Source organism: Oncorhynchus clarkii, chromosome 25 (assembly GCF_045791955.1).
Source record: "Oncorhynchus clarkii lewisi isolate Uvic-CL-2024 chromosome 25, UVic_Ocla_1.0, whole genome shotgun sequence".
NCBI lineage: Eukaryota > Metazoa > Chordata > Actinopteri > Salmoniformes > Salmonidae > Oncorhynchus > Oncorhynchus clarkii.
In genome coordinates, this window is record NC_092171.1 from 35,768,259 (window position 1) to 35,783,362 (window position 15,104).

General features: G+C 41.1%; 1 protein-coding gene across 3 annotated transcripts in view; it reads left to right on the top strand.

The window, feature by feature from the left end:
- Positions 1-11,248, top strand: part of LOC139383302 (DNA (cytosine-5)-methyltransferase 3A-like) — a 65,736-nt gene extending 54,488 nt beyond the window's left edge. For 2 of the 3 annotated variants that reach the window (XM_071127774.1, XM_071127773.1), the window contains 10 exons: positions 1,859-1,971; positions 2,282-2,471; positions 2,964-3,048; positions 3,713-3,858; positions 5,201-5,291; positions 5,398-5,546; positions 5,890-5,990; positions 6,336-6,405; positions 6,662-6,780; positions 7,088-11,248. In XM_071127774.1, the coding sequence (XP_070983875.1) occupies positions 1,859-1,971; positions 2,282-2,471; positions 2,964-3,048; positions 3,713-3,858; positions 5,201-5,291; positions 5,398-5,546; positions 5,890-5,990; positions 6,336-6,405; positions 6,662-6,780; positions 7,088-7,229 (1,206 nt within the window). In that variant the 3' untranslated portion in view covers positions 7,230-11,248. The remainder of the gene's footprint in view (positions 1-1,858; positions 1,972-2,281; positions 2,472-2,963; positions 3,049-3,712; positions 3,859-5,200; positions 5,292-5,397; positions 5,547-5,889; positions 5,991-6,335; positions 6,406-6,661; positions 6,781-7,087) is intronic. The other variant, XM_071127775.1, reaches the window with a different exon arrangement.
- The last annotated feature ends 3,856 nt before the right edge of the window (positions 11,249-15,104 follow it).

The following is a 15,104-nucleotide window of genomic DNA, read 5'->3' on the forward strand; positions in this document are numbered from 1 at the left end:
GGAGACATGTTGGACAAAACCCACTGAGTCGATGATGGCTCCGAAAGCCTTTTGGAGTGGGTCTGTGGACTTTTCCATGTGAATATTAAAGTCACCAAAAATGTGAATATTATCTGCTATGACTACAAAGTCCAATAGGAATTCAGGGAACTCAGTGAGGAAAACAGTAGCTATAAAAAGGGATTGAGTAGGCTGCATAGATGTCGTGACTAGAAGCTCAAAAGACGAAAACGCAGTCATTTTTTTGTTATAAAAGGAGAGGCCTCATTTAACACAGTAAATTCATCAGGCTTAAGCCATGTTTCAGTCAGGGCAATCACATAAAGATTATGATCAGTGATTACTTCATTGACTATAACTACCTTGGAAATGAGGGATCTAACATTAAGTAGCCCTATTTTGAGATGTGAGATATCACAATCTCTTTCAACAATGACAGGAATGGAGGAGGTCTTTAATTCCAGTGAGATTGCTAAAGCGAACTCCGCCATGTTTAGTTTTGCCCAACCCAGGTCGAGGCACATACACGGTTTCAATGGGGAAAGCTGAGCTGACTACTCTGACTGTGCTAGTGGCAGACTCCACTAACCTGGCAGGCTGGCTGACAGCACCCTATCTTATTGTGGAGCCAGAGGAGTTAGAGCCCTGTCTATGTTGGTAGATAAGATGAGAGCACCACTCCAGCTAGAATAGAGACCATCACCCCTCAGCAGGCCAGGCTTGGTCCTGTTTGTGGATGAGTCCCAGAAAGAGGGCCAATTATCTACACATTCTATGTTTTGGGACATGCATAAATCAGTTTTCAACAAGCGATTGAGTTGTGAGACTCTGCTGTAGAGCTAATCACTCCTCCTAACTGGGAGGGGGCCAGAAACAATTACTCGATGCCGACACATCTTTCTAGCTAATTTACACACTGAAGCTATGTTGTGCTTCGTGACCTCTGACTGTTTCATCCAAACATCGTTGGTGCCAACGTGGATAACAATATCCCTATACTCTCTACACTCTACAGTTTTAACCTTAGCCAGTACCCTCTTCAGATTAGCCTTTACGTCGGTAGCCCTAACCCTACCCCTAACCCTAACACTACCCCTAATCCTACCCCTAACCCCAACCCTACCACTAACCCTACCCCTAACACTACCCCTACCCCTAACCCTAACACTACCCCTAACCCTACCCCTAACCCTACCCCTAAACCCTAACCTTAAACCTAACCCCTAACCCTACCCCTAAACCCTAACCTTAAACCTAACCCCTAACCCTAACCAGATAAAGCGTCCCGGTGAAAAAGTTGAATGAAAAAATAATGAAACGGTTATTATAAAGTTCAGATCAGTTTATAATTAAACAGTTATTATAAAGTTCAGATCAGTTTATAATTAAACAGTTATTATAAAGTTCAGATCAGTTTATAATTAAACGGTTATTATAAAGTTCAGATCAGTTTTGCTTTTACATCACAATAAATAAGATTACAAGGACAGGTTGGACATGATTCAGCACTCTTATTCTGAGATGCTTGATATGGACCCTGGTCTAACCCCCCTCTAGGTTTTAAGCCCTATCTTAAAGCTCTCTGTTACCAAAACACAAACACAGCTTACAGGAAAGGCTTACAGAATCACTAAGCACATAATGTGTTAACAATAAGGCTATTTCAAACACAACAAACCTTTTAGTACACAGTCAGTGTTCTCTGTAAGTCAATGATACTTAGTGTTCACACTGGTTTTCTCATTGCTACTTGTTTCTCTTTTAATAATAATATTGACCATAATGTGATTCAGCTTATAGAGCGCATATCATTACAAGCGAATCTCAAAGCGGAAATGTCTTGTTCACTGTGTTCCAGAACTGCTTTCTAGAATGTGCATATCAGTATGATGACGATGGTTACCAGTCATACTGCACCATCTGCTGTGGGGGACGAGAGGTTCTCATGTGTGGGAACAACAACTGCTGCAGGTGAGTGGACTACTTTCATATGATTCTGAGTTCACAAATATGTGTGTTATTGTTCATTAACTTGTGTGATTCACTCGGTGTGTTAGAGTGTGCCAGTTTACATTTATCTTGATGGTTTGCACAAGTGTGTGTGTCTTTGTGCATTGTGTGTGTACAGTATGTTCGTTCTTACGTATGTGTGATTGCGTGGGTCCGTGAGTGTGTGTACAGTATGTTTGTTCTCACGTTTGTGTGATTGTGTGGGACCGTGTGTGTGTGTGTGTACAAGTGTCTAGCAGTGTAATAACACACCTCCCTCTGTCCCCTCCAGGTGTTTCTGTGTGGAGTGTGTTGACCTACTTGTGGGGCCAGGTGCTGCACAGATAGCTATAAAAGAGGATCCCTGGTGCTGCTACATGTGTGAGAAGGGCCAGAAGGGAGTGTTCGGCCTGCTGGAGCGTCACACTGATTGGCCCTGCCGTCTACAGCACTTCTTCGCTAACAATCACGACCAAGATTTTGTGAGTAGTACCTCAGTACTAGCTGTGTGTGTGAAGTTCACACCCAAATAAATAAAAAATGTCACATGCGCCGAATACAACAGTGAAATGCTTACTTACAAGCCCTTAACCAACAATGCAGTTTTAAGAAAAATAAGTGTTAAGAAAGTATTTACTAAAATAACCTGAAGTAAAAAATGTATAAATAAAATAACAAATCAAAATAAAGAAGCCACAGAGCCACAGTGAGTCTATGTTCCATTGTGACACACAGTGTGTATCTCCCTAAATCTGCAACAATGAGCAGGCAGATTATCACAGCTATGGGGCTCTATGAATAAGGCTTCACACATTAGAGACAGCTGAAGTCATTCCAGGCTCCCTCTCCTCTGGGTCAAAACTGAGCCGTATCTCTCTCTCTCTCTCTCTCCCTCCCCCTCTCTCTCTCTCTCTCTCTCTCTCTCTCTCTCTCTCTCTCTCTCTCTCTCTCTCTCTCTCTCTGTTGTTTCACAGGAACAACCAAAGCTTTACCCTCCAGTCATGGCAGAGAAGAGACAACCTATTCGTGTCCTGTCACTGTTCGACGGCATAGCAACAGGTTAGACAGGACTCTCCCCTCCTGTTCTCTTCTCTCCTTCTTCCCCTCTCCTTCCCTTCCTCTCCTCTCCTTGACACAAAACCCTCTGAAAGTCTCTGTCTCTACAAAACGTTCTGCCCGCCTCAGGTTTCACTGGGACTGGCCCCCTAACTCATTACTATATTTACTACACTGACTGTCTTGGAAGGATGGATGGATGGATGGATGGATGGATGGATGGATGGATGGATGGATGGATGGATGGATAGATGAATGGATGGATGGATAGATAGAAAACTAATCCACACAGTATGCTGTTTAACCAATATTGTCTAGCAGTGCACTTCTCATACCTTTCCTGTCTGTCCTTCACTTCCCTATCTGTTTAATAAAACCACACAAAAATACAAAAGAAGTTGGAATTCCCACTCCTGTAAAAAGAAAAGGCAACCACTGTGAATGCTAATTAATGGTGCGCCTCAGGCCAGACCTTCAGCGTTGTGTCTGTATTCTGTCATTCAGTTCATCAATTTCAAGTTAATCATTATATAAATAGAATCATCCACTCTATTTAACCAGGATAATCCACTCAGCAACAACTGTCAGTGTTGTCCAGGAAGTCATGGCGTCCATCAAAAGAGCGACAACATGCTACTGTTTGACCTCATTGACCTCTGACCTTTAGGTCTGCTGGTGCTAAAGGAGCTGGGTATCCAGGTGGAGCGCTATGTGGCATCGGAGGTGTGTGAGGACTCTATCACGGTGGGCATCGTCAGGCATCAGGGACGCATCATGTACGTGGGCGACGTGAGGAACGTCACACGCAAGCATGTGAGTATCATACAGTATAACGTTATGAACTGTGAGACTAGATCAAGGTCACTCCCAATAGCCTGGCTCAAAGATGAACACCCTAGCCAGAGTCTCTCAATAAGGATATCCCAATAGCCTGGCTCAAAGACGAACATCCTAGCCACAGTCTCTCAATAAGGATATCCCAATAGCCTGGCTCAAAGACGAACGCCCTAGCCACAGTCTCTTAATAAGGATATCCCAATAGCCTGGCTCAAAGACGAACACCCTAGCCACAGTCTCTCAATAAGGATATCTCAATAGCCTGGCTCAAAGACGAACATCCTAGCCACAGTCTCTCAATAAGGATATCCCAATAGCCTGGCTCAAAGACGAACGCCCAAGCCACAGTTTCTCAATAAGGATATCCCAATAGCCTGGCTCAAAGACCAACGCCCTAGCCACATATTCTCAATAAGGATATCCCAATAGCCTGGCTCAAAGACGAACGCCCTAGCCACAGTCTCTCAATAAGGATATCCCAATAACCTGGCTCAAAGACGAACGCCCTAGCCACAGTCTCTTAATAAGGATATCCCAATAGCCTGGCTCATAGGACGAACGCCCTAGCCACAGTCTCTTAATAAGGATATCCCAATAGCCTGGCTCAAAGACGAACGCCCTAGCCACAGTCTCTTAATAAGGATATCCCAATAGCCTGGCTCAAAGACGAACGCCCTAGCCACAGTCTCTTAATAAGGATGTCCCAATATCCTGGCTCATAGGACGAACGCCCTAGCCACAGTCTCTCAATAAGGATATCCCAATAGCCTGGCTCAAAGACGAACGCCCTAGCCACAGTCTCTTAATAAGGATATCCCAATAGCCTGGCTCAAAGACGAACGCCCTAGCCACAGTCTCTTAATAAGGATGTCCCAATATCCTGGCTCAAAGACAAACGCCCTAGCCACAGTCTCTTAATAAAGATATCCCAATAGCCTGGCTCAAAGACGAACGCCCAAGCCACAGTCTCTCAATAAGGATATCCATATAGCCTGGCTCAAAGACCAACGCCCTAGCCACAGTCTCTCAATAAGGATATCCATATAGCCTGGCTCAAAGACGAACGCCCTAGCCACAGTCTCTCAATAAGGATATCCCAATAGCCTGGCTCAAAGACGAACGCCCTAGCCACAGTCTCTTAATAAGGATATCCCAAATGAGAAAGATTGTAAGGTGCCTATCAGTGAGAGTTATTACAATAACACTTCATATAACACAAAATGTGTCTCTTAGTTGAATAATCAGTCTATTTTGTCTTATCTCCTGTCCTCCTCCTTTCTCTCGTTGTTTTCCTGTTCTCTCTCTCCCTCGTTAACAGTTACACGAGTGGGGCCCCTTTGACTTAGTGATTGGTGGAAGTCCGTGTAACGACCTCTCTATTGTCAACCCAGCTAGGAAGGGTCTTTATGGTAGGTGACAACTCTTTACCATTTATCACTTGTGTTCTGGGCCTGCTGAAGACTTATTTCCTGTAGCTGAATTTCATATGCCTGTCCTTCTCTGTCTGTCCTGTAGAGGGCACTGGTCGGCTGTTCTTTGAGTTCTACCGCCTGCTGCACGAGGCTCGGCCCAAAGAGGGCGACAACCGGCCGTTCTTCTGGCTCTTTGAAAACGTGGTGGCAATGGGCGTCAGTGACAAGAGGGACATCTCTCGCTTTCTAGAGGTTTGTTCCTTTACAGAGACTATATAACTTCTAGAAGAACAAATGATACTATATTTCAGTCATGTAAGTCATGTATATCAGTCATCCAGTGGAATATGGATTCACGTATTATGAATGCCTAGTGGTGATAATTGACAGTGCATGCTGTCAATATACTAGTTAGGTTATGAAGGAGCAGTTTAAACTGTTAATTTAAACATATTAATTGATCATTGTATGACATTTTCCTTATACAAAATATTATCTTCACTACATTCTTCTGGTAATTATTGCAAAAGAGAATGTGTCTTCAATAACCTGGTTAAATAAAGGTTAAATGAATATCCTGTCTCTCCTCTTCCAGTGTAACCCGGTAATGATCGATGCCAAGGAGGTGACTGCTGCCCACCGTGCTCGCTACTTCTGGGGCAACCTGCCTGGCATGAACAGGTTGGTGAGAGAACGGTGAGGGAAGAAACAGCGAGCCTGTCACCTAAAGCAATTTATACCTGGGCTAGTTCCTGAGGCAGTCAAACCCAGGAACTAAATAATCCTGATCACCTTTTTTATCTTTCCTCTCCTCTCTCTCCCCTCTCTCTCTCTCCCCTCTCTCTCTCTCTCTCTCTCTCTCTCTCTCCCCTCTCTCTCTCACGCTCTCCTCCTCTCGCTCACTCACTCACTCACTCACTCTCTTCCTCTCGCTCTCGCTCTTACTCTCTCTTTCACTCGCCCTCTCTCTCTCTCGCTGTCTCTCTCTCTCACTCTGTATTTTCACACATCTCTTACTTTTCCATCTGTATTCCTCTTCAGGCCCTTGACGGCCATGTTCACTGACAGACTAGACCTTCAGGACTGTTTGGAGCACGGCAGAACAGCGAAGGTCACTTATTCATCTATTTTTGTAGCTGTATTTTTTTTTTATTGTACAAATTATGCATATGGCCAAATATGTCATTTATATAGTTCATTAATTTGATTAACTTAGTTCAAGAAAAAAATAAGTTGAGTGTGAGTACCTTTTGAACAGTCAAATTAAATGTTTGGTCATATGAACAATTTGGTCTGTAAACAATTCTTGGTTGTCCTATTCTTATGCACCAGCCACTTAGTGTGTTCACCATCTGGTTTCCCCTCAGTTTGGCAAAGTGAGGACCATCACCACTCGCTCTAATTCCATTAAGCAGGGTAAAGACCAGCACTTTCCCGTCTTCATGAACGAGAAGGAGGACATTCTTTGGTGCACTGAGATGGAGAGGTAGGAACTGATTACCTTTCAAATTCATTAATCATACCGTAATTAAATTACTTTATTACGAGCAGTTTTTCACAGTGGCATACATCTTTATTATAAAATGATTCCCTTACAGAAAGTGATATATATGATTCCAATGTAGCCTTCTATAAAGGACCTAAAGTCAATCTCACATGAAAACATAGCCCTATGTCACTAATTCTCTATCCTCTCTTTGTCCCTCTGTATCTATCCATCTGTCTCCTGCGCTGTCTGTCTGTCTGTCTCTTGTTCCCTCTGGTGGCTATCTGGTTACTGTCTCCTTCCCCAGGGTGTTTGGCTTCCCAGTCCATTACACAGACGTGTCCAACATGAGTCGGCTGGCCAGGCAAAGGCTTCTGGGAAGGTCGTGGAGTGTACCGGTCATCCGACACTTGTTTGCACCACTCAAAGAATATTTTGCCTGCGTTTAACAAGACTTGACTCAACAAGACCACCTGCGTTTAACAAGACTTGACTTAACTAGACCATCACAAACATAGAACTAATGTTGTAACCAGAAACATGAGCATTGGTGAAATTATACTACTCCCTGGTACCTGGTATCATTTCCCAGGCAAGCAAAACATCATGAAAGTAAATATTTCAAATTATTTCTTGTCATTTGAAATGTACTTCTTATTCTATTTAATATGTATATGTCATTTTACCTTTTAGCAGTGTTATCCAGTATTTTTTTATTGATTTATTTGTGCAAGCTATACTTGAGACAAGGCTTTCTTCTCAAGGCACTGAGGAAGAAGAAACTAGGATCTGTGTGGCTTTTAGAATAAGGACTAGGATTGGATGATTGGAAAAGATCTGAAAGAGAGTTGATGATACTGTATGTACAGTATGTATGTGAAATATATTGGCTGTGTAGGCATGATTTTCTATTGGCCAATATCTAAAGTGGGTAAAGCAAGCCAGCGATAGTATAGTCATGTCGAGTTTTGATTCCTCCAGCTACTGAGCCTCGCAGAACTAAAGTGAAAAAGGGTGATTGTCTTCAGTGTCATAGAAAGCTGTGTCTTAATGAATCCAAAACATCAGATCACATATACCTCTTTGTTTAAAGTTTATATACACAGTTAACTGAAGGTAAAGGTACTACTGTAAAATGGTTACAATACCATGGTGCTTCACGACGATAGGAAGCATCACAGGTCATGTGGCACAGGCACTACACTTTAGACAAGATGGGAATTCATTTTTTTTACGTTTTATTTTTCTTTAGTGTAATGTTTTCACTATTTAAAGAAGTTCTGTGTTATTTTAGTACATTTAAATGATTTCAAAGTGGCGATTAAAGGTGTGGTGACAGTAGACTGCAGAACAATATGCCATATCCTCCTCTTTTCTGTTTTACAGCTTTTATAAACATCAATTCTACTGGGGTTTTTGAAATAATTGTTCAAGCCTTGCTACATGTAAACTCAGGCCCCCCCCCCCCCCCCCCCCCATGCATGCCTGTGTCTGACTCTGCACAAACACAACATGAAGCTAGCCACATGGGCGGTGATGCATTCTGTCGTTACAACAACAACAAAATACCTTAAGATCAAAGTCTGTGGTGATGCTTTTTTCTAATGTCATTACTGTACAACTGTTAGTGAGCACGGTGGTTGGACTGGAGGGAGGGCAGATGGCCTGGGGTTTCCACAATAAAGTAAAGACTCTCTCCTTCCCTTTTTCACCCCTGCAAACTACATACTGTCAGGTGCAAATCTTCTAACAAAATGGTGCGGCTTCACAATGTTCTTCTACCTTTTTATAGCGATTTTGTGCTGTTTTACCAACATTATAAAGCACTTTTTTATATGTATACTTTTTTTTTCTTCAGTATTTTAAAATGTTTCTTCTTGGTTTTTCTTGTGAAATGTTGTTTTTATGATGTGAACTGTTCTACAGCTGTGTAATACAGTATGTTTTCTATACAGTAGGGCTGTGCCAATAGAAGTGGAAGAATGGACTCATAGAATTATGTTAAATCCATGTATCCATGGAAACGATTGATTATTGATCCTACTCAATGTACAGTAGATTCATAGAAAATGATTCATGTGCTCCATTTTCATATTGTCTTCTGTTGAAAGCCGTAATTCAGTATGTCATTCTCTGGATAAAAAAAGACATTGTAGAATTTAAAACAGAGTTAAGGAACTATGTTATACCGTATGTTTGTAACGTTACCTTTCCAAATGAATACCAGACCGCAGATGCAATGTCCTCTGCACCTTCCTCTTGTAGACCTCAAATTATTAGAAAAAGCGAGAGTGATAGAGACAGATTTTCAAACTGATTACAGGGCCTGCTCCAGGCATACGCATTTTTTTTTTTTTAGGAACTCAGTCGGGGTCTGAACTTACTATTGAAAGTAAGAATAGTACAATACACCAGGTGCAATTTAGACATTTGGTTGGGCATCATTCTGCAGTTTTTCTTTTGTTATGTCAGTCACTGACAGTCACTCAATTGGCCATGTCAGCTAACCATTTTTAGATTGGTAGTTAGTCTAGCCTGCTATCTAAACTTGAGTAGTCATGGCCAAATACTGACCGGGCAAGCAGGGCACGTGCCTAGGGCCCTGACTTCAAGGGGGCCCCATTTAGTTGGTTAGTTATTCTCACTCTAAATCTTGGCAAAATGGATAGAAGTGCAGGAAATTAGCTATAAAACTGAAAAATTAATTTTCTGCCCCATGGCAAAATGAGTAGAATTGCATGAAATGTGTGATGAAATTGCAAAAATAATTCTCTGCCCCGTGGCAAAATGAGTAGAATTGCATGAAATGTGTGATGAAATTGCAAAAATAATTCTCTGTCCAATGGCAAAATGTGTAGAATTGCAGAAAACTTTATTTAAAACTGCAATATTTTCTCTACGCCCCATGGCAAGATGTGTAGAATTGCTGGGAATTCATTTTTAAATTTGTGGACGATTTAGAAATGAGTTTTTCAGAACTCAAAACTGAAGAGTGAACGGTGACCAGAAAAATACAGTAGCAGAGATTATGACTTACCAATGTTCTATCTAAATATTCAAAATGACTTCATTTCATAAATGTAGTTTCATACATGATTACGTTCTTAAGTGACCTTATCGTATCCTTTCCACCTTTTTAGTTGAACTTCGGACATTGGGTTTGCAGGAATCCTTATGCGTTGTGTTGACATTGATGTTAATTCCCTTTCCCTATAGTAAATGACCATGCCCCTTGTACAGTTTGTACATAGAGTTTTCCTGTCACTGTTTTTGATTTGTTTTTATCTTTTTGAATTACCTATGAGATGTACAAATATAATTCTTTGCTAATATATATCATGGAATTAGAAAAAAAAAGATGAAAAAGTAAAAAGAAAATCAAGTAAAATAGTTTTTTGTTTTAAATATCAAAATAAGCTATGAAGCATTAGAGGGTAGACTCCAAGTGTTGCCTTCTAGTACTGTTCATTTGTTTGATTTGTTTTTTGATGTTTTGAGTGAGTCCTGAGTGAATCCAGTTTAAATGTGTCAAGTGATCTTTAGCCTAATAATGACAGCTTTAAGATGCAACAGTCTCTACTTCACTGCACAGCCCTACATAATGTTGGTTGATTTTGCCTTTTGTTTATTTTTATAACAACTATAAAGAGGGATTGTAGGTGTTTCTGACGGTGCTAAACATTTTATCTAATCAAGAAAAAATATATTTGTTTTGGAAGGGAAATAAAACTTGTCTTGACAATGACTGTTTTTAACTTCCTTGTAGTATGATGGAAAAGCACCATTATTTCACTCTCATAGGATGCATATATTAACAAATACATTTGAACTTTTGACTTGAAAAAAATATAAATAATAATGAGTTTCCTATATTGTTTTAGACTAGAAATTGCTGTAGTTGGTTGGTGCTTATCTGTTGGAAAAACCATTTACTCCATAATGGGAAATAACAAAAAAATAAAAGCATTTCAGTAATAACGTTTACTGTAGCATAATGTATGTGTGAAACCTGGCATTCGCTTTGCTTCTTAATCCTACATTCCGTGCCATAATATTCTGTCCTCCATGTCTTGTTTTCGATGATCATTTTTGTTATTATTGGCAAATATTAAAATGTGTCCCAAATGGCACCCTATTCCCTATATAGTGCACTACACTACATTGGACACTAGTCAAAAGTAGTGTGCTATACAGGGCATAGGGTGCCATTTAGGATTCTTTCCCATGACATTTCACTGTTCCAATGCATCAGACAGGTCAGTCTGTGTGACTTTCTTTTTGTGTCATATTCATTGTTTTATGGCCTATGTTGTTTGTCTTTAAGATGATCAGTGCATACAGCAGATGTAGCAGTCATTCTACACCCTTTACCCATTACTTATGTTTTAGTGCCCAGAAATAAGAAAACGGCTCCTTATGTATTTGTGCTGGAGAACACTTGAATAAATGTATTGTTTTTGTGCAAAAATATAATAGCTCTTGTTATTCTTCACCTGTACCCGGAATAAATTGAACCATACAAAATCTGATCACTCTTCTTGATCAGGTTTCTTGGCAACATAACAACATACATTACCCATGGAACAATTGTTGCACATCTATACTAAAGTAAAAACTAAAGCCTACTTTTAAACCGTTTTAAAATCTCGGAGAGACATTTTTATTTTTTTATTTTATTTCACCTTTATTTAACAAGGTAGGCTAGTTGAGAACAAGTTCTCATTTACAACTGCGACCTGGCCAAGATAAAGCAAAGCAGTTTGACACATACAACGACACAGAGTTACACATGGAGTAAAACAAACATACAGTCAATAATACAGTATAAACAAGTCTATATACGATGCGAGCAAATTAGGTGAGATAAGGGAGGTAAAGGCAAAAAGGCCATGGTGGCAAAGTAAATACAATATAGCAAGGAAAACACTGGAATGGTAGATTTGCAGTGGAAGAATGTGCAAAGTAGAAATAAAAATAATGGGGTGCAAAGGAGCAAAATAAATAAATAACTTCAATACAGTAGGGAAAGAGGTAGTTGTTTGGGCTAAATTATAGGTGGGCTATGTACAGGTGCAGTAATCTGTGAGCTGCTCTGACAGTTGGTGCTTAAAGATAGTGAGGGAGATAAGTGTTTCCAGTTTCAGAGATTTTTGTAGTTTGTTCCAGTCATTGGCAGCAGAGAACTGGAAGGAGAGGTGGCCAAAGAAAGAATTGGTTTTGGGGGTAACCAGAGAGATATACCTGCTGGAGCGTGTGCTACAGGTGGGAGATGCTATGGTGACCAGCGAGCTGAGATAAGGGGGGACTTTACCTAGCAGGGTCTTGTAGATGACTATTTAAAAAAGGTAATAGTTTGTTGGCTCTGCTATTGCTCACATCACCCTGGATTTTCTCACACATTTAAGGCCTAATGATTACTAATAATAATAATCTGTGTTTGTAGTGTTTATTATAGCCTAATGTCTTGTCTTGTGTTCATAATGATTACATAAACCTTAAATCTGAATAGTATACTTTATGATAAAAAAAAAAAATGTGTATTGTTATTTATAGGCTGTCTAGTGATTTTATGGCCTCCTTGCTTTACTATCCATGATCCATCTTTTCACAATAAGTTCCTGTGTCGCTCAGTTGGTAGTGCATGGTGCTTGCAATGCCAGGTTTTTGGGTTCAGTTCCCACGGGGGACCAGAATGAAAATTAATGCACTCACTACTGTAAGTCACTCTGGATAAGAGTGTCTGCTAAAATGTAATCACAGTTCACATCCAAGATTTTCGAGTGATTGCTCTAACAATGGAAATACATGTCCTCAAAGATGGCAGGCTGGAGGAGGTGAGATCAGATGGGACCATTGTCTCTTACTCAATCATCAAGTTTGCAGATGACACAACAGTGGTAGGTTTGATTTCCAACAATGACGAGACAGCCTACAGGGAGGAGGTGAGGGCCCTGGCGGAGTTGTGCCAGGAAAATAACCTCAACGTCAACAAAACGAAGGAGCTTATCGTGGACCTCAGGAGACAGCAGAGGGAGCACGCCCCTATCCACATCAATGGGACTGTAGTGGAGAAGGTGAAAAGCTTCAAGTTCCTCGATGTACACATCACTGGCAATCTGAAATGGTCCACCCACACAGACATGGTGGTGAAGAAGGTGCAAAAGTGCCTCTTCAACCTCAAAAGGCTGAAGAAATTCGGCTTGGCCCCTAAAACCCTCACAAACGTTTACAGATGCACCACTGAGAGCATCCTGTCTGGCTGTATCACCGCCTGGTAAGGAAACTGTACCGTCCACAACCACAGGACTCTACAGAGGGTGGTGTGGTCTGCCCAATGCATCATCGGGGGCACACTGCCTGCCCTCCAGGACATCTACAGCATCCGGTGTTACAGGAAGGCCAATAAGATCATCAAGGACCTCAGCCATCCGAGCCACAGCCTGTTCACTCCACTACCATCCAGAAGACGAGGTCAGTACAGGTGCATCAAAGCTGGGACCGAGAGACTGAAAAACTGTTTATTTCTAAAGGCCATCAAACTGTTAAATAGTCACCACTAGCCGGCTTCCTCCCAGTACCCTGCTCTGAACTTTAGTCACCACTAGCCAGCTTCCGCCCAGTACCCTGCTCTGAACTTTAGTCACCACTAGCCGGCTTCCTCCCAGTACCCTGCTCTGAACTTTAGTCCCCACTAGCCGGCTTCCGCCCAGCACCCTGCTCTGAACTTTAGTCACCACTAGCCGGCTACCACCCGGTTACTCTATCATGCACTTTAGAGGCTGCTGCCCTATGTACAAAGTCATGGAACATTAATTGCTTTAATAATGTTTACCTACTGTTTTACCCACTTCATATGTATATACTGTATTCTAGTCAAGGCCTATCCTATTTAACTATTGCTGTACATGTACTATTCTTCAGATAAATTACATATTCTATCCATATACTGTCTATATGTCTATACACCCAATTACACACACACACACACATATATATATATATATATATATATATATATATATGTGTGTATACAGTTGAAGTCAGAAGTTTACATAAACCTTGGCCAAATACATTTAAAGTCAGTTTTTCACAATTCCTGACATTTAATCCTAGTAAAAATTCCCTGTCTTAGGTCAGTTAGGATCACCACTTTATTTTAAGAATGTGAAATGTTAGAATAATAGTAGAGAGAATGATTTATTTCAGTTTTTATTTCTTTCATCACATTCCCAGTGGGTCAGAAGTTTACATACAGTACATTCAATTAATATTTGGTAGCATTGCCTTTAAATTGATTAACTTGGGTCAAACGTTTCGGGCAGCCTTCCACAAGCTTCCCACAATAAGGTGGATACATTTTGTCCCATTCCTCCTGACAGAGCTGGTGTAATTGAGTCAGGTTTGTAGGCCTCCTTGCTAGCATATGCTCTTTCAGTTCTGCCTACAAATGTTCTATACGTTTGAAGTCAGGGCTTTGTGATGGCCACTCCAATACCTTGACTTTGTTGTTCTTAAGCCATTTTTCCACAACTTTGGTAGTATGCTTGGGGTCATTGTCCATTTGGAAGACCCATTTGAGACCAAGCTTTAACTTCCTGAATGATGTCTTGAGATGTTGCTTCAATATATCCACATAATTTCCCATCCTCATGAAGCCATCTATTTTGTGAAGTGGACCAGTCCCTCCTGCAGCAAAGCACCCCCACATCATGCTGCTGCCACCCCGTGCTTCACGGTTGGGATGGTCTTCTTCGGCTTGCAAGCCTCCAAACATAACAATGGTGATTATGGCCAAACAGTTCTATTTTTATTTCATCAGACCAGAGGACATTTCTCAATCTTTGTCCCCACATGCAGTTGCAAACCGTAGTCTGGCTTTTCTTAGCGGGTTTTGGAGCAGTGGTTTCTTCCTTGCTCAGCGGCCTTTCAGGTTACGTTGATATATGACTCGTTTTACTGTGGATATAGATACTTTTGTACCTGTTTCCTCCAGCATCTTCACAAGGTCCTTTGCTGTTGTTCTGGGATTGATTTGCACTTTTCGCACAAAGTACGTTCATCTCTAGGAGACAGAACGCGTCTCCTTCCTGAGCGGTATGGCGGCTGCGTGATCCCATGGTGTTTATACTTGCATACTATTGTTTGTACAGATGAATGTGGTACCTTCAGGCATTTGGAAATTGCTCCCAAGGATGAACCAGACTTGTGGAGGTCTCCCATTTTTTTCTGAGCTCTTGGCTGATATCTTTTGATTTTCCCATGATGTCAAGCAAAGAGGCACTGAGTTTGAAGGTAGGCCTTGAAATACATCGAGGTACACCTCC